Source organism: Papilio xuthus, unplaced genomic scaffold (assembly GCF_000836235.2).
Source record: "Papilio xuthus unplaced genomic scaffold, Pxut_1.1 DF829758.1, whole genome shotgun sequence".
Lineage (NCBI taxonomy): Eukaryota > Metazoa > Arthropoda > Insecta > Lepidoptera > Papilionidae > Papilio > Papilio xuthus.
The window spans coordinates 2,403,159-2,419,871 of NW_013528891.1; the positions used below are offsets into that span (position 1 = coordinate 2,403,159).

Below are 16,713 nucleotides of genomic sequence, written 5' to 3' on the forward strand. Positions count from 1 at the left end.
AAAAAAAAAAAGGCAACGTAATTCGTAGATCTGTGGTGCCCCTTTCTGCCTAGGTCCCTGGGCGGTCGTCCAACGTTGGTCTACCCTAACGCCAGTGTTGACTTTACGCACATTCCTTATAATAAAAGTACTAGGAAATATCCCGTTATTCTACGCACTAATATGCGCATGTTCAATGACTTTGTTCTTAAGATTTACACTTCACCCATTCATCCTTTTTAACCGTCTTCAACAGAAGGAGGTTCTCGATTCGTCTGTATGTTTTTATATACATTATTCAACATAACCGAATGTGTACTACACATTCATTCAGATACATGTTTTCTTTTTAATGTAGATATTTCGGCAATAAGTAATATCGTCTCTTAGTAACAAAAAACCAAAGACAATATTCTCTACCTATAGGCAATATCAATAGCATCGTATGAATGAATCTCATAGGATTTTCTTGCAGATATTATAAAAGTATTTCATACATTCCCGTTCCCGTCGCGAAGGATGTTGACTGGGGCATCCAAGTGGGCCAAGGTCGGCCGGGCTGAAACTACGGGTACAAATTACGTCATAGCATTGTGCAGATATATTTTACATTGCAATTTCCTATTTTGGTTATGTATAGAACATAGCAATTTAAAAGACCAAAAAATCCGACTGATTTCCCTGCAAACAACGAGGTAGGTATACAATAATTTTGACTTAATCGTATTTGTGTATGTTGTGCATGAGTCGTATTTTCGGCCCGACTTCGAACTTTATCGTAATTTTTTTAATAGAATGAATCTGACGAAAACATTATTTTTCTAAATTAATGATTTAGCAGTGAAAACCAACCCGTACTTTGTTAAATTACCCAGCTGTTTCTAGTTCCCAACTTTATAAAACAAAAGAAAATCTGTGGGTATCTGCGCGAATTCTTCGCCGTATACCTACCGCACGAAGGCGCTGTATGAAATTCAGGTCAAGGCCTGCACTTGGGTGGTTTATTAATATTGTTTCGGGACTTTTAGTAGAGCAATGCTAAATAATCTCGATGCTTAAGTCCTAGAACTTTCCTATGGTAATCAATATTTAAGTTTTTATTATTTTTTTTTTTGGATGCTAATAACGAAAATCTTATTGTATTTGGGTCTAGATGCATTATAAAGGTCGAAAATTCTTACTTAACAATCTTGTATTCTAACAAATATTGGACTTTTCGAGCTTCCAATATTGTTGCCTATCCCATTTATCACACATTTTATACATCACTTTAATAAGTGTATCAGTAGAGGTAGAACAAGACCAAATATGTATAGACTGAGTCAAAAAGGGTTTTAGTAAAAAGGGGTTAATTACATAATGTTACTAATTGCTACAAATGTAGAGGAAACCAAAGAAAGTATGGATGGATTGTGTTAAAGAAGATATGAGTAAGGAGGTAGATTCAGATATGACGGCAGATAAAGAAGTATGGAGTATTAAATTATTCAAACTTTCGTGAGACATTATACTAAACTGATATAACACGGCTAAACACTCACTTATATGCGTCCGGTGGCGGCACCGACTAGTTTCGAGCCCATCGGGGGCCCTTCATCAGGATGAGTGGCACTCTGTGAGTGAGCGACGGGCCGCGTCCGCGAAATAATACCAGTGCCACTCATCCTGATGAAGGGCCCCCGATGGGCTCGAAACTAGTCGGTGCCGCCACCGGACGCATATACGTGAGTGTTTAGCCGTGTTATATCAGTTAAGTATGGAGTAGTACATACTGTGCCGACCCTCTGTAGGGATGATTTATAGGGGCAGGTTGATAATAATTACTTATAGAGCCTTATGAAACATCAATCTGTTGTATAGAAAGAGCAGGAAGATAATTTATGAATATTCAATAGGTTAACCATAGAGAGTTAACACAAACTTTTTTGATGAAATGTTAAAAATAGTATTATGAAGGTGAATTACATCTGTGGCTAAATAAGAAGATACAAGAACAGCCAAAACCGGCCATAAGCAAGTATGATTTGTGTTACCAAAAGAATTGGCATTTAGGTGATGCCATTTTAAAAGAGAAAAAAAATTTCAGCCTTCGCTGTGAAATGGTTTGCAATAATTATAACATGTTCAGTGCCAAAGAAATGACTTGTTCACATTAAACCGTCAAGCCTTGGAAAATTGTGTAATGATTGAATACATGAAAATTTTAGTTGCACCAAATATGTTAGAGAAGATAGGAAAGAAAATATAATGTATACCAGAGACTTTTTTCCTATTAGACAATGTGAAAAAGGTTCCTAAGTCATGCTATTAGTTAAACCTCAAAGGTTCACCTTAACATTATTATTTCAATTCCATATAAACCTACTTTTTACTAACATAAAAGCATTTAACATACATTTAAATATTTAACAAGTATATCTTTATTCATAATAAAGAAATATTAAAGGACTTAATTTAGAGTAAAAATTTTATAGCAAATAGCAAAAAAAATGCACCTTAATAAGTACTTCTATACAATTAAGAGATGAGTTAATTAGTTAATCATTCTTTGTTAAGGAACCCATTAATATCACCTAATTAGTTGTTATAATGTTAGCTTTCTAATCATTTACTAAGTAATTAATGCATTTTAATTTTGTATACAATGTTTTTCTGCGAAATTTTAACCAGAGATCTCTTAGATGTAGCACCATTTTTCATATTTTTTGGGTAAAAGGAATACAACGAATAGGTTTTCATAGGACAATAGACAGATCTTAATCGTACCAACTTGTTTTGCTTATTTCTAAAACATAGCTGTAAATACCTTACCATGAGTTGAAATGTTGTCACTTGCAGAGTCCAGCACCCCAGCAGAGCACCACAGACTCATCGTGCACAGTCACTTGCGAAATCAACTATACCACACAAACAAATATATAAATACAGCACAAAAAACCAAACGGTCACCACAAAACCAGTTCCCAACACACCAACAGTTACGCTGCTTACACTTGTTGCAAAATTAACAACAAAAAGATATCGTTAAAAGAAAGCGAAGGATATTATGTCGTTTTAGATCGATTTTTTATTTATTTTATTCCCACATTTCAGAAAAATTTTCATAGTCTTCACTTAAAACACTTTTTTCTTTAAAAAAGCTCAAGTTGTTTTATAAGTTCGGAATATTTTTTTTTAATTGTTAAATGAAATCATTACAACTGTCAATGTATATTTCACAAATATGCCACTATCGCGCATGCGTATCATAACAAGAAAGAAGTGCAGAAGAGCACCACCTGCGCAAATAACTGCTAAACGCGACTGCCGTTTTGATTCCTATATAAATGGTGCGTGCGCTGCGCTGAGCGAAACGCTATCTGAATTTCAACCACTGTGAAGTAAGTCGTAACTTTTGACATTTGCGAATTGCCGCCCAATCGCAATCGAGGTTAATTTTAAACGGTGTGACCAGTTTATAAATTCAATTCTTACTACTAAAGTAAAACTAACCGTTACTAAAAGTCAATAGCTTGGTGAAATTTACAACACTTTAATTATAAAATAACAGATTTCGTAATGGAAATAACATAATATTTTGGAAATGCGCGAAAGAAAGACTTAACGGGTTAAAACCATTTATATTGAGTCCAAATTTTGGTAGAATTTAGTAGGTTTGAGGAAAAGAAACCGGAAGTATCAAAGTAACAAACTTAAAATCAACTATGCTTCATGTCCAAATTATTATTTTAAAAAAATGATTTATAAAATATGTTAGTATTTTATAATCATTGTTACCTGCCGATGGAAATTACTTAGCGCTTTGGGAAGAAAAATATACTTTCCATATCAAAACTTTTATCTCTAGGAAGTATAATTAAAACTAATAAGAGTAATGTGACTGATATGCTGAAGTGGAGGTTTCGTAATTTAAAAGATGTCATTCAAACTTGTCTAAAATTTGAACTGAAATATACTGGTAAATCTCTTCTTTTAATTTCTAACTTAAAATGAAGTAGTTCTGTAGTCTGAATCCGGACCATCGTGATGACATTTATTTTGTTCAGTTGGCATGAAATTCGAAAAGAGATTTAAATTTTAAGAAAAAAATGTACATCATGTACCTATCAAAAAAGAGGAAAATTTTGTTATTGTAGATTTAACCACTAATGTCTTTCAAATTGTCGTTATTTATATTTACAATTTTACCGTTAGTTTTTCTCTTAAAATTTAGTGACTATTATATTAGTTCGTTTCTTATTCTAAAGATAATTAATTGTATGAGTGAGATGTCACATTGAATGAACTTCGAAGTGGATCGCTACTCATCTGCTTGGGCACATATCGCCCTTTGTGCGGATCTCACATGGGCCACGGAGCCCCCCGATGACTTTATCATAGCAAACCAGGTCAGCATTATTTCAAACCAAAGCTTTTAAATGGAACCTTAATATATTTTTACTTACCGTGGCGTATTTTAGAGAAGGTTTTAGTTAATATCACATTATTACTTTTTATCTTAAACGAGAACAAAGAAATTAAACTTGAACAAGATAAATTTGTTATTTGCGCTGTCGCTAGGGATGTCCTGGACAATTTTTGTATACCAGCAAGACTGATTGGTTAATGTGATAACCATGAACATTTATTATGCGCCAATATGGCAGAATCAAGATAGGTGTCTGATCCAGTTGAAAATAATGATAAATTATTACAGCGCCTTTGGGCACAACATTGTCGCGTTTCACAAGTTCTTCAAGACACAGCGGTAGAGTCTTCACAGGTTTTACCACATAATCAATGCGAACTTACAGGTCAGACTTGACATTAAATCAATGTTTTCTATGACAACGTACGAAATTAATTTATTATTAAAATCATTTTAGAGTCACATACCACTCCGAGTCCTGAAAAGGGAAACAGTTCCCGAAGAAGCGTTAAAGATGTAATACCAGAGTCAAGGTTGGCCCAATATTATGGAAACTTCTATTACGATGAAGTCAGGTTAATACATTTATTTCATTTTATTACTTCCGAAATACGTATACAAAATGAAGATTTCATACCATCAGAGAAATCATTCTCTTCGGAAAAACTAAATTTTTTGTATAGGTGATTTGTCAGCGGAAACTAACAAGCGTACCACTAGTTTGTGATTGGCCGTGACACGAATTTTTGTTTTTAGAGAAAATTGTTACAAGTTCACAAATGACAAAATATCTGGACGCGGTTACAGCGGTCAAGGATGTGAAAATTCTGATTTAACAGAATGCTGGATGTTACCAGAGGTGATTAAATTCTTGTTCCAATTCTTTTTTTATCAAAATCATCACACGACTATTTGTATATTCCAATTTTGTTCATGTTTATATTAATTAAACTTTTATGTTTTAAATGTAAAGAAAATGTTTCGTATACTTGATATTACCCTACTATACTTACACTGGTACTTTAATACAACAACACTGTATTTACAGTAATGTTTTGTCTATGGTAAATAATTTCCGTGCGCAAAAAGATGGGGCAGAATCTTGTTTTTATATAGGTTTATTTTATTTCACATCCTTCTTATACCTTTATCTACTTCCACATTATTAAAACAATTTTATTTATATAATCAGGTAGAATATTGGTTCCGGAAACTAATGGACGATCCCGCTGATCGTATTATGCTGCCCCGACGCCGAAGACAGTACAGGATGCCCATTGAGGACGATTTGTGCGTTCTGCTTAAATTCTGATAGCGTTTATATTTCATTTTATATTCTGAAATGTAGCCTCGTTACTTTTCAATCGATGTTAATTATATTAGGAATTAATATCTCGGTCAATGTAATTATAAAAACAACACTAAACTGAGAAAAAACTACATTGTAAGCTAAGTGTTAAGATTTGTGATAATACTTTTACGTTTAACAGTTCTTAATTCTAGATGTTGAAAGAAGATGATTTTTTTAATTAAATAGTTTTTTTGAAAAGATACGTAAAAATTAACGGGCACCGATCGGCAGCTAGCGAGCGCTGGGGCTCCAGTGGGGCGGCAGCAGCCGCGGGTGAAGAGGCAACATTAGAGGCTCGTATTCGTAGTGTGCGCGCCCTCTGGGACACGACGGGGCTCGGCCGGCAGCCGCCCCGCGCCCCCAGTCCGCCACCACCCTCCCGCAAGATGCGAGCGCGGCGCAGGCAGCCACGCCGCCTGGCCGGCTTCTCCCCTGCGCCCCCCTCCTACTGCCTTGACGCACCGGCTCAGCTCTGCTGTGATCCGGCTTGCAAAGTAAGAGTATACTCATTTTTATCAATCGTTGCAAACTGAATTACAATCACAAATAAGTTTTTGTATCGTATATTTTTTATTTGAGTTTAGTTAATATGTGTAATTATCTATCAATCTGTTAGTTTCAGTTTGACACGCCGAGACCTCCTCACATGACAGAATGTCAACGAGCTTTGGGAAGACTATCAGCCAGCGTTCAAGCTATCATGCGAGCAAATGCAGCTCGCTGCCCGATGTATCGAGGTACAAATGTAAGCCGGTACGTTCCAACTGGACAAAGACCATTACGTTGTCCTGACCGACGGTACGGAATCTGGTGGCCTAGGGATCATCCGTCGAGAGTAGAAAATCGCTTACAACTACCTCAAAGTCTCAACGTTCCAGATACAACCAATAGCAATTCAAAAACAGTTAAAATAAATTCTGATAACGCGGAAAAAGAGGAAACTAAAGATTCAAATGAAAAAACATCCCCGAGGCAACAAGTTAAAGAATCGCCGTCGACTACAGACAATGCTGTAGAAAAACTGGAAAATGTTAAAGCTAAAGAAAAAATTGTTAACGATGGTCAAACTCCGTCTACAAGTGCGGCCGCTTTAGACAGTGGGTTGAGGAAAAAACGCCTATATAGCACTGTGTTGAGCATGAGCGCACCGTCCCCAATCACTATAACACCGTCTGGTTGCGTCAGATTATCACAAAAATTGGTTACGCCGGGACTTATCAAGTTGAATCCTAAAGTTGTTCTACCGACAAGAATACGACCACCTAACGTTGAAGTTAAATTTGAGGAACTCGAAAAGGAAGCTTTGGAACAGTACAAAGCGTCTGATGAGAGCATAGACACGAAATTTCGAGAATTGGAAAAGCAAGCGGTCGAACAATACAGCACGAGCAATAGTAATACAAGCTGCAGTAGTGGTAATTCAACAGAAAAACGCACCCCTAGCAATCCTACGATACCAGAGACAACTCAAAAATCTAGAAAGCAAATGTCAAAATTTCATAAAGACGCTTCCGTTGATAGTGTTGTCATTTACTCACAAAATTTTCCCGATCTTAACACCAAAAGTCATACCAACACTTCTATCAATTTAAAAAACTTCCACAACCCCCCGAGGGGGGAAAAAAAGGAAAGCTACAGATCCAATAAGAATTCGCGGAGTTTTAAAGGAGATTGGCAGCGGGCCGCGTCCGATACAGATTATGAAGCTAAGCCTAGCCATAAGGGGAGTCACAAGGGTCCATTGAGATGGACGTTACACGTAATGCCACCGAAGAAAAGACATTTAACTGTCTGCGCGTCAGATTTTTCTTCCGATGAGGATATGGAAGAAGCAAATGGTTCTATCAAAGATGCTGGCCCGTGTATTAAGAACCGTGTTACCGGTAAAGTTAAAATGTCCGCCCATGGTGGAGGAGATTTGAATCCTATTATGAGGAAAGCCTAGATTAAATAAAATACGTCTTGAATGTTTGATGACAATATGAAATCATAGTCTACTATTTATAATAGAATTATGTGAGGAAACTGTGCTTTAGATTTCGTAAGCGTCTTCCGCCTTTGTAATTTTTGATATGATTTTGTTGCGTCGAGTTTTGTGAGATCCAAACGAAAGCAAATGTGTATCGAACTGTGTCGAGGCGAGCCCAAGGCTGTAATTAAACCCGATGAGGTTGTTTGAGCAATGTGGTCGTTTTACTAGTCATAAATAATTTGTATATACAGTTTTGTATTTTTGCATTTATTAACATATGATTAAGATAAAGGATTGCAATTCATACAAAGAGATGTATGAAGTTAAAATTCCTTAGGTGTTAACCAAAATAAATTTTTATATGGAATATTACACACAGGTTATTATTTCAATTCTAGTTTTATAAACAACAAAAAAATATATATAACATCATCTAAAACAATAACTTTCTTAACTTTGGAATATAAAATTATATTTATTAATCCTTATATACTACAAAAGCTCTGCCATATCACCATACATTAAAAATTACAAAATTAAGTCAACTGTCCAAAAACTTTTCTAAATCTGTTTTGTCATCTTCAAGCTGGATTTGTTCAAGGGTAATATTTGGAGAAGATGGCAACTCTGAAATATAGATGAAATAATACAAGTTATATATTTTGTAGCATGGCAACATTACATATAATTTATTACTTTTCTGAATTATTCCACCATCCTACAAAAAGTCTTCAGAGAAGCATTCTTTAAGAAACAAAACATTTAATAGTACTAGCTGTTGCCTGCAACTCATCCACGCTTAATTAAAAAATAAATAATTAGCAGCCTGTTTATTGCTATGTTCTACATCTATGCCAAATTCAGAGAGATCCATGTAGCCATTCTAGTGATATCTTCAAACAAACAGCCATCCATTCAAACATTTGTATTTATATCAGGAAGATTAACTGTTGGATGAGACTATATCTTATTATTATTATTGAAAAATATCTTATTTAGTAGACTACATAACAGCATTAGAATTTAGAACCAAATTTTGGACAAATACAGATCATAGTCTAGAATGTGTTCCAATTAGATATATTCATTCTAGAGTAAACTCTAATGTGGTAACAAACATTAATGTGAGTATTTGGTCATTTATAATATTAGCAAGATATGGATATTCAAGGAAATAGGTTTATCAAACTTACTATGAGGCACACTGCCACTGGAGAGGTATATAGCAATATCTTTCTGGAATGCAATTGAACTATTTTCTCTCTTAGCTTGTAGTTCAGCTAGCCGCTTTCTTTCCCTTTCCATATTTTGTTCAGAGTTCTCTTTGGCTAACTTTGACCGAATTTCTTCTAACTCAGCTGAAAAGTATTAAATAAATAATATAGGAATTAGGTAAAAAGTAATGTACCTCACAAAAAACAAATGTCATACTCATTTTTTTCTCTTTATAAAGAGTTAGTTGGTAATGATGGTCTAATTTCCATTTCTCCATTTTTCTTCTTTCAATCATATCTTCAAACTCTACCATTTGTTCTTCAACATCATGTAATAGTATTTTTAGGTTTCGTAAGCCGTCTGCACATTGTGCTACAGAAGCTGTTACTGCTGGTAATTGTGATAAAGCTTGAGAAAAATCTTTATAACTTTTTACTCGTGTATTGGTTATGCCATGTAGTTCTTTGATAAGTTTATCAACTTCATCCGCCGCTTTTGCATTTTTCTCCGCGTTCGCATGGATGTCTACCCAATCATTTTGATACTTTTCCAGTATTTCCCCTCCAGCACTGTAATTAACTTTGCTTTCGTTTGCAACTTTTTGTTTATCTTTAAAAATATTGGTCACTTTATGAACTTCTTGTAAAGTTTGACGTAAATTGTTATGCGAACTTAAACCATCTTGTACAACAGAGATAAAATCTTTCAGATTTCCTAACATTGTTAAGTTTGAAAAATAACTTTTCAATTGGACATTTTCTACAGTGAGAGTTTCTGTTTGTAAATTAATTTACATCGACATCGATTGGAGAAATATCATATGACATTGTCACTGTCATGTCACAGGTCACGATGTTTTTGTTGTCATGTTGTGAATTGATTCTATAAAATCGGGTCAGTATTGCTACTAAAGTTAAAAAGAATTGGAAAAAAATATCATTAGTTGTTTCACAGAATCTACCAACCAGCTTATGAATTATTTTTGCAACTAGAACAGATTGTAGCAATGCAACAAATAAATTAGGTAGGTTTCAAAAAGTAGATTAAAATTGCAATATTTGGTTGTCTTTGGAATTTGTTTGTCGGTTGATTTGTCTATGGTATTTGAAACTGAATTTCAGTTCATTGCAATTATTTATCATAACTTTTCTTTAACTAGAATATTTTGTGTTTTAAGACTCTTTTGTATACTGGAAGATATAATATGAGTGAAGAGAAACTGTGTAGCGATGAGGTACCTCGTAAATTTACCGAATGGATGTTGGCCATGGGTTGTCCAACAGAGTATCTTAGTGCAGAAAAGATAACTTTGTAAGTACATACTTATATTTTCCTATTATATTCTGTTTTGGAACATAGAAATAAAAGTTACAAAAAAATGGATTTCAGGATATGCAGAGGGCAATATTACATGGTATGGCGGAGTTTAATGGAACATGTTTATCCTAAGAAAACAATAAAAGAAAAGAGATTACAGGTGTTCTACAATGATATAAATATATGTAAAAAAAGCAACGCATTTAATCAGGTTAGTATAAAATGTATATTTAATATTAAAAATGACACTTAAGATGATTTTGTATGTGGGAGTTTTAATGCTTTTTCTATCCTCTGTAGTGTCAATTTAAAACAGTATTTTCCAGTATCTGAGCAATTTTTCAATTAGAATAATAACTCAGTTTATATTATTAAGATATTATAAATAAAAAATCATATAATTTCCAGCAAAATACAAAAGTAGTTGTACCGGAGCAACTATCAGTTTGGCGGCAGCACAATGCTTTACAGAACAATGTGTGCGATGCTGAAATCAGATTGAAACAATCACAGCACATGTTACAACAATTGATGGATAAAATTGAAACAAGATGTATGATAATTTCCATAGATCAAGTATTATTAAGACATTAAAATGTTTAATACTAATATTCAATTGAAACACATTTTGTTGGCATCCCTGTTGCAGCATGTTTCTTTAAAGGACCTATATAATATACATGCTTTTGCTTACAATTCTGTCTGCATGACTACAAAAAACTTACATAGTAGCCTCGGTTTTACATCTGTGTCAAATTTCATCAAGATCCATTGAGCCTCAGCAGATACCATCTATCAAACTTCCATCCATTCATCCATAAACATTGGCATTTATCATATTAGTAAGATGGTAAAAAATTACAATAAAAATGATATTTAATGTTTTTTCACCTAAATTACTTTAAAATATTGTTTATTTTCAGTGTCCCAACGTAACATATCATTTCAAAAGATACAAGATCTCCAGCGTAGAGTTTGGCTTCTCCAACATGTTATTGAGGATTTGAAATCTAAGAAGGATAACTTTGAGGAGACAGCAACAATTGCAAATTCTTTATGTCATGTTAAAGATGATGGTGATATTCAGGTTCGTTATGTACTTTTATACACCATTTTATAATGTCCAAAATACATTTATCTGTCAATCTTACAGCCATATAAAAACCATACAAGATTGAGGTATCATTTGATTTAAATTACGCAAAATATGCGCTATTTGTGGAGTTATTATACTTGAGTTGTTATTTTAAATTATCTTCATCCTATTCAGGGAAGAATAAATATAGATTTTTTATCTTAAATTATAGCATACATCAAATTTACTAATATTTAGTAAACATTCCAACTAAGATTGGCCTATGTTTGAATATGGTTCATGATAATTAAATGGTGGGAATCTTACCCACTCACATGATTGTATATTGAACTTTAGGGTATTGGTGTTCAATTTTATTGTTTTTAAAATTAACTAACATGTTTCCAGACTAAGGTGGACAAATGTCTAGCAGTATTACACCGGCGCGGGTCCCAGGCATCGAATGCGGCTTCTCTCTCCCTCGCCTCTATAGCCAACCCTGCCGCCTGCTCCTCAGTTGTGTCTACTCAGAGTGAATGTAATGATAATGGTCAGTTTTTATTCCACTAATATTATAAAGGCGAATTTTTCAAAGTATCTTCAGAACGGCTGCATGGATTGGCTGAAATTTGGCATAGATGTATAGCATAGTCTGGAGGAACAAATAAGCTACTAAATAAGATTTTTTTCATTCCGCGTGGACGGAGTCGCGGGCGACAGCTATTTATATTATAAGGTGGCAAATCGACTGCTTCCCATTGACAATTGCAGATGAATTGGTTACCTTTAATCAACGGAGAAGATGATGCACAGAACAGAAGATTTCCTCTTCCTATGCACCCCCTTCTTTTTTTTCCTATAAGAAAAAGTTGGGAAGGGAAAGGGAAATATTACATTGTTAAATAGGATCTATTCCAACTAGAGTGTAATATTTTCAGAAGAGGAGGTGTCATCTTTAATGTACTGTGGCGCGGAGGTGTGGGCTCAGCTGCGCGAGCGTCGTACGACGCTGGCTAATGCTATAGCCGCTGCAAAGATCGAAACTATGTCTTGTGAACGTGATATACGGTAATTTCTTCAGTTGGCTTTTTTGTTACATTCTATATGCGCAAAGAAGTTAGTTGCATATAATTTTGTATACATATCGAGTGATATTTGTAGTCAGCCTATAATAAGAATGCATGCATCCTACCTTCTAGTAAAAGTCTTGTCAAACGTGGCTTGCAGACAGATTCACAAATGCGAATGTTTAGATGGATGGATGTTTCAAGGTATCTCCAGAACGGCTGAATGGATCTCGATAAAATTTGGCAGGAATATAAAACATTATCTGAAAGAATATATAGGCTACTAATTATTTTTTTTAATTCCGCGCATACTGAGTCGCGGGCGACAGCTAGTTTGTAAATATAAATGAATTTATCATTACAGTGTCACCCCCCAGTCAGTGATAACACACACGGCCAGCCTGCACTGCACACTCGCACTAGAAGTTATGAAGAACAGGTTGCACTTCGAACATATACAATCTAGATTAACTAATGCAGTATCACAATTAAATGTATGTATTACTTTATTTACTGTGTGTTTCTGAGACTAACTTCTCCAGTTAACACATATGTTGTCTCTATTTTGTCAAAAATAATAATGACAGGGATGATGATATTTTTATACAGACATTTTTGGTGTCAGAAACCATACATGTTGTACAACACTATGATCATATAGAACACGTAGGCTACTAATTGTGTTTTATTTTAAAGTCCGCGCGGACGGAGTCGCGGGCGACAGCTAGTATTAATACATAAAAATTTGCAGGACTGTCTCTCCGGTGAGAATTGTGAACTGTTGGTATTGAAATGTGAGAAAGAACAATCTGAAGCCAAAGTGAATGCATTAAAAGTGCTATTACAAGATTTAAAAACAAAAAGTGGAATATTCCATACAAATGATGATGAAATAATTGCCTCACAAAAACCAATACAACAAATAGCTGTTATTGATAAATCTATTGTAAGTAATCTAACACATTAAATTGTATATTTCGCCCTCCATTGATTTTAAGCATAAATAGCCAAAGTTTTAGCGTTTCCGGCGCCCTGGGCGAGATTTTAGCGCCACCCTCTTCGGTGTCGAGGAAAATCTACCGAAGATAGGTTGTCTTAGGGGGTGTTTCTGGCGCCCTCGGCCTACTGATTATAGCTTAGCTCAATTGATGAACCCCGACTTATTTGATGATATGGCCTCTAGTAGGCCTTTATTGTATTTCTTATATATGCAAGGTGACATAATTCTGGTCCTTTCCATCATGTTCTCATGAAATTCTTCAAGAGGACAAACAGAAAGTTAAATTTACTTTATACATGTAAAAACGTACCACGAAAATTTAGTTGATAAAAATTATTTTCACCTTAAAAAATCTTACGTAAGATTGAGTTATGCTTGCAATTCCTAAATATATTTAATGTTTTAAACCTACTCTATCTGGGAACCTGACATAATTAATAAAATGTTCCTCTAACTTACACAAAAAGTAACCTTTCATACTTCCAGGAGACAAAAAGGGATGAATTAATGTGGCTGATCGGTTCCCTGTCTATGATGGAGCGTAAGATACACAACGCTAAAGAATGCCTGCTCACTGTGTTCAATAATCTGAGAAAAGATTTGCCCGCACATGAAAATTATATCAACAAAGGTAAGAAACAATACATAGAAATAGGAATTTGTAGGGAAACTAAGAATTTTCTTAATTAATCTTCTAAAGTTCTAAAGTAGGGACGATACAATAGAAAAAAAAGTTTTTTTTATAAAAATTACTTGAAAATTGACCCCAAAACCTTTACTTCACCTCAAATCTATTATGCAAAAATGCTCAGATGATTTTTTTTTTAATTTTGTGATTATATTTTTTATATAGGAATACAACTGGATTTCCCAAAGGAGCAAATATCAACTCTTCGTCAATTTTATGAAGAAAGACGGGAGAGGCGCAGATTAAAACAAGATCTGAGCCTAGATATGGACTTATCGGAAACCTCATTCAGTGATGTGGGTATGTATCTTTCTAGTTAGATATTTTAACAGAAATGTCCATCTAAAATCTTTATTTATAAAATTTCTGATTTTACCTTGTAAATGTACAAAATGAATATGTAAGAAGTCTACTCTATTTTTTTTATTTAAAAAATATATCGTGATTCATCTATAACAATATTATGAACCATCTAAATACTATCCTAAACTATTTAAATCTTTTTCTATACAGGTAACGATCCAAGATATGTTGATGAATTAAAAATTTATTTGAATAAGTTTAAATTGGAACTGAACAGGAAACTTGTTTTAGAAAGGTAAATTATAACAAACACAACTTTATTAGATACTAGCTGTTACACACGACTTCGTCCCGCGCGGTATTAAAAAAAATCTTTATTAGTAGCCTACGTGTTCCTCCAGACTATGTACTACATCTATGCCAAATATCATCAAGATCCGTCGAGCCGTTCTAGAAATACCTTCTGTAGTGTATGCATAAACGTAGTGTTGTTTGTCTCGAGCGTACACGTCATAAGTACATGCCGGAGAGAGGGGACGTCAGACCTTTGAGCCGGCAACACGTGTCGGTACGTGAACGAGACAAATATAGCTCAACGAATGCTACACCTTCAAACAAACATCCATCTAAACTTTCGCATTTATAATATTATTAAGATTATTACAATCCTTTTGTTAAATATAATTTAATAAGTAGCCTATGTATTCTTTCAGACTATATTCTACATCTATACCAAACTACATCAAGATCTGTTGAACTGTTCTTGAGATATACTGGGAATGTTTGCATGTATTAATGGATGTTATGATTAGAAGTTATCTCCAGAACGGCTGCATGGATCTCGCTGAAATTTGGCATAGATCTAGAACATCTGGAAGAACACATAGACTACTTATTAAGTTTATTTCAATACAGCGCGGACGGAGTTGCGGGCGACAGCTAGTTATAGTTATATATTTTTCAGCGGTGAGAAAATCTGGATATTTGAGACTATACAAGCATTGATCAGTCAACTACAATCACAATGGTTATCAGAAGACATGTCATGTTCCCTTCTGCCTCCATCCACAGGTCTGAACACTTTGCGTCAGTTACTTGAAGAAATTGACACCAAGTGTACACTTGAAGCTTTCCTTAGACAAAATAATGGTGTTAGGGTAAAAGATGTTTCTATAGGTAAGTTTTTCTTTAATTGTGGCAATCCAGTTTGTTTTTGACCACTAAAATATATTAAAAAAAAGACCCTTGACAGACAAACAGACGGACAGCATGATTATATAAGGGTTCCGTTTGTTTTTCTTTTCGAGGTAAGGGAAACCTAAAAAGCAAAAGTAATTTGCAATTGTTTGTTAATGTAATAAAAGCATGTTGCTATTTTTTTATTGAATTCCCATACAATTAATTTATATTTAGTAATATAAATAATAAATTAAACTGATGTAATTTTAAATAAAAAAAATCTTTTTTACAGATATAAAATCAATAACCGAAGAAGAAGCACAAAGGGTTGACAAAATGAAAAAGCAAATGGCGCGCAACCAATTGACATTACAGCAGAGTATTAAAATCCTGGATATAGGAATGGACAATTTAAAATTCTGGAGCGATAATGACCTTAAAAAATATATCTCTAGTAACAGAACTGTTGATGGAAAGACATATAGAGAATATGAAACTACTTATTTAGAAACTCTTAGCTTAAGTGTTTAGATATTATATATTAAGCGTTTACAATACTAGACTAATTATTTTCCCCTAAGAAACTTTATGTCCAAATAACCTACTATCATTCAAACTTAAGTGGTGATGAAGCCGAAATCGAGGATAAAAGCTCTAGCCTCGCGCTATTGGGAAAAAATGATGAGCCTGAGAAAATCAATCTGGCGGTAAAGAGGCCATATAGAGAACTGATTTCACGACTATTGTTGACTATGGAAATCCAGTTTTATGGATCTTAAACTATAAGTTTTTACCAAGGTGAAGTTGGTATGTTGAGTTTATTATGTGGGCCGATCCCGGCGGCACTGCAATGCCGGGCCGACCCGTGACGGGAGTGGAGCGAGCCCCGAACATCCCGTCGTTTTACAAAAATCAGTTTAATATACTGGTCCCGCGATGCGGGAACTTTCAGATATTAAGCTGAAAAGAACAGATACTACACTTTGATCTTAGCCAAAAGGCCGAGAAGCGATAACGGAGCATTGCCAAACGACAAAGGTCTTTCATTAGACATGAATCTCTACATCGCAATCTACCTTTTTAAACAAAGTTTGAACGCCATCTATCGGTGAAAAACAAAACATCCACTTAAAACTGCCAAATAATTCTCAAAAGTTTA

At 34.5% G+C, this 16,713-nt stretch overlaps 4 protein-coding genes across 5 annotated transcripts in view; 2 read left to right on the forward strand and 2 right to left on the reverse strand.

The window, feature by feature from the left end:
- The window catches only part of LOC106113485 (uncharacterized), a 43,803-nt gene extending 40,460 nt beyond the window's left edge, over positions 1 to 3,343 (reverse strand). The window contains exon 1 of the mRNA XM_013306286.1: positions 2,791 to 3,343. The gene's annotated coding sequence lies outside the window, so the exon portion shown is untranslated. The remainder of the gene's footprint in view (positions 1 to 2,790) is intronic.
- A 701-nt stretch (positions 3,344 to 4,044) lies between these two features.
- LOC106128457 (uncharacterized) lies at positions 4,045 to 8,082 on the forward strand. Its single transcript, XM_013326857.1, has 7 exons — positions 4,045 to 4,367; positions 4,676 to 4,772; positions 4,845 to 4,962; positions 5,144 to 5,246; positions 5,580 to 5,677; positions 5,974 to 6,232; positions 6,355 to 8,082. The coding sequence occupies exons 1-7, from the start codon at positions 4,260 to 4,262 to the stop codon at positions 7,681 to 7,683; spliced, it is 2,112 nt and encodes a 703-aa protein (XP_013182311.1). The 5' UTR covers positions 4,045 to 4,259; the 3' UTR covers positions 7,684 to 8,082.
- Positions 8,083 to 8,119: 37 nt separating this feature from the next.
- On the reverse strand, positions 8,120 to 9,763 carry Dysb (dystrobrevin binding protein dysbindin). Its single transcript, XM_013326888.1, has 3 exons — positions 9,142 to 9,763; positions 8,904 to 9,068; positions 8,120 to 8,337 (listed from the first exon to the last, which is right to left on the reverse strand). Exons 1-3 carry the CDS (start codon positions 9,644 to 9,646, stop codon positions 8,252 to 8,254), a joined length of 756 nt encoding a protein of 251 aa, XP_013182342.1. The 5' UTR covers positions 9,647 to 9,763; the 3' UTR covers positions 8,120 to 8,251.
- A 72-nt stretch (positions 9,764 to 9,835) lies between these two features.
- Positions 9,836 to 16,109, forward strand: LOC106128467 (uncharacterized). Of its 2 annotated transcripts, XM_013326875.1 has the most exons (14): positions 9,836 to 9,949; positions 10,103 to 10,236; positions 10,315 to 10,453; positions 10,651 to 10,795; positions 11,166 to 11,329; positions 11,726 to 11,867; positions 12,256 to 12,385; positions 12,749 to 12,878; positions 13,136 to 13,330; positions 13,871 to 14,015; positions 14,238 to 14,372; positions 14,586 to 14,670; positions 15,340 to 15,551; positions 15,847 to 16,109. In XM_013326875.1, exons 2-14 carry the CDS (start codon positions 10,130 to 10,132, stop codon positions 16,083 to 16,085), a joined length of 1,968 nt encoding a protein of 655 aa, XP_013182329.1. In that variant the 5' UTR covers positions 9,836 to 9,949; positions 10,103 to 10,129; the 3' UTR covers positions 16,086 to 16,109. The 2 variants fall into 2 exon arrangements, with proteins under 2 accessions (XP_013182329.1, XP_013182321.1); XM_013326867.1 differs by lacking the exon at positions 9,836 to 9,949 and having other exon boundaries at positions 10,039 to 10,236.
- The last annotated feature ends 604 nt before the right edge of the window (positions 16,110 to 16,713 follow it).

Coding starts and splice junctions, on each gene's coding strand:
- LOC106128457 (XM_013326857.1), top strand. CDS start 4,260: ATGAACTTCGAAGTGGATCGCTACTCATCTGCTTGGGCACATATCGCC. Junction 4,368..4,675: donor ACTTTATCATAGCAAACCAG/GTCAGCATTATT, acceptor AAATTATTACAG/CGCCTTTGGGCACAACATTG. Junction 5,247..5,579: donor AATGCTGGATGTTACCAGAG/GTGATTAAATTC, acceptor TTATATAATCAG/GTAGAATATTGGTTCCGGAA.
- Dysb (XM_013326888.1), bottom strand. CDS start 9,646: ATGTTAGGAAATCTGAAAGATTTTATCTCTGTTGTACAAGATGGTTTA. Junction 9,069..9,141: donor TTATAAAGAGAAAAAAATGA/GTATGACATTTG, acceptor AATACTTTTCAG/CTGAGTTAGAAGAAATTCGG. Junction 8,338..8,903: donor CAGTGGCAGTGTGCCTCATA/GTAAGTTTGATA, acceptor TCTATATTTCAG/AGTTGCCATCTTCTCCAAAT.
- LOC106128467 (XM_013326875.1), top strand. CDS start 10,130: ATGAGTGAAGAGAAACTGTGTAGCGATGAGGTACCTCGTAAATTTACC. Junction 10,796..11,165: donor GGATAAAATTGAAACAAGAT/GTATGATAATTT, acceptor GTTTATTTTCAG/TGTCCCAACGTAACATATCA. Junction 12,879..13,135: donor ATGCAGTATCACAATTAAAT/GTATGTATTACT, acceptor AAAAATTTGCAG/GACTGTCTCTCCGGTGAGAA.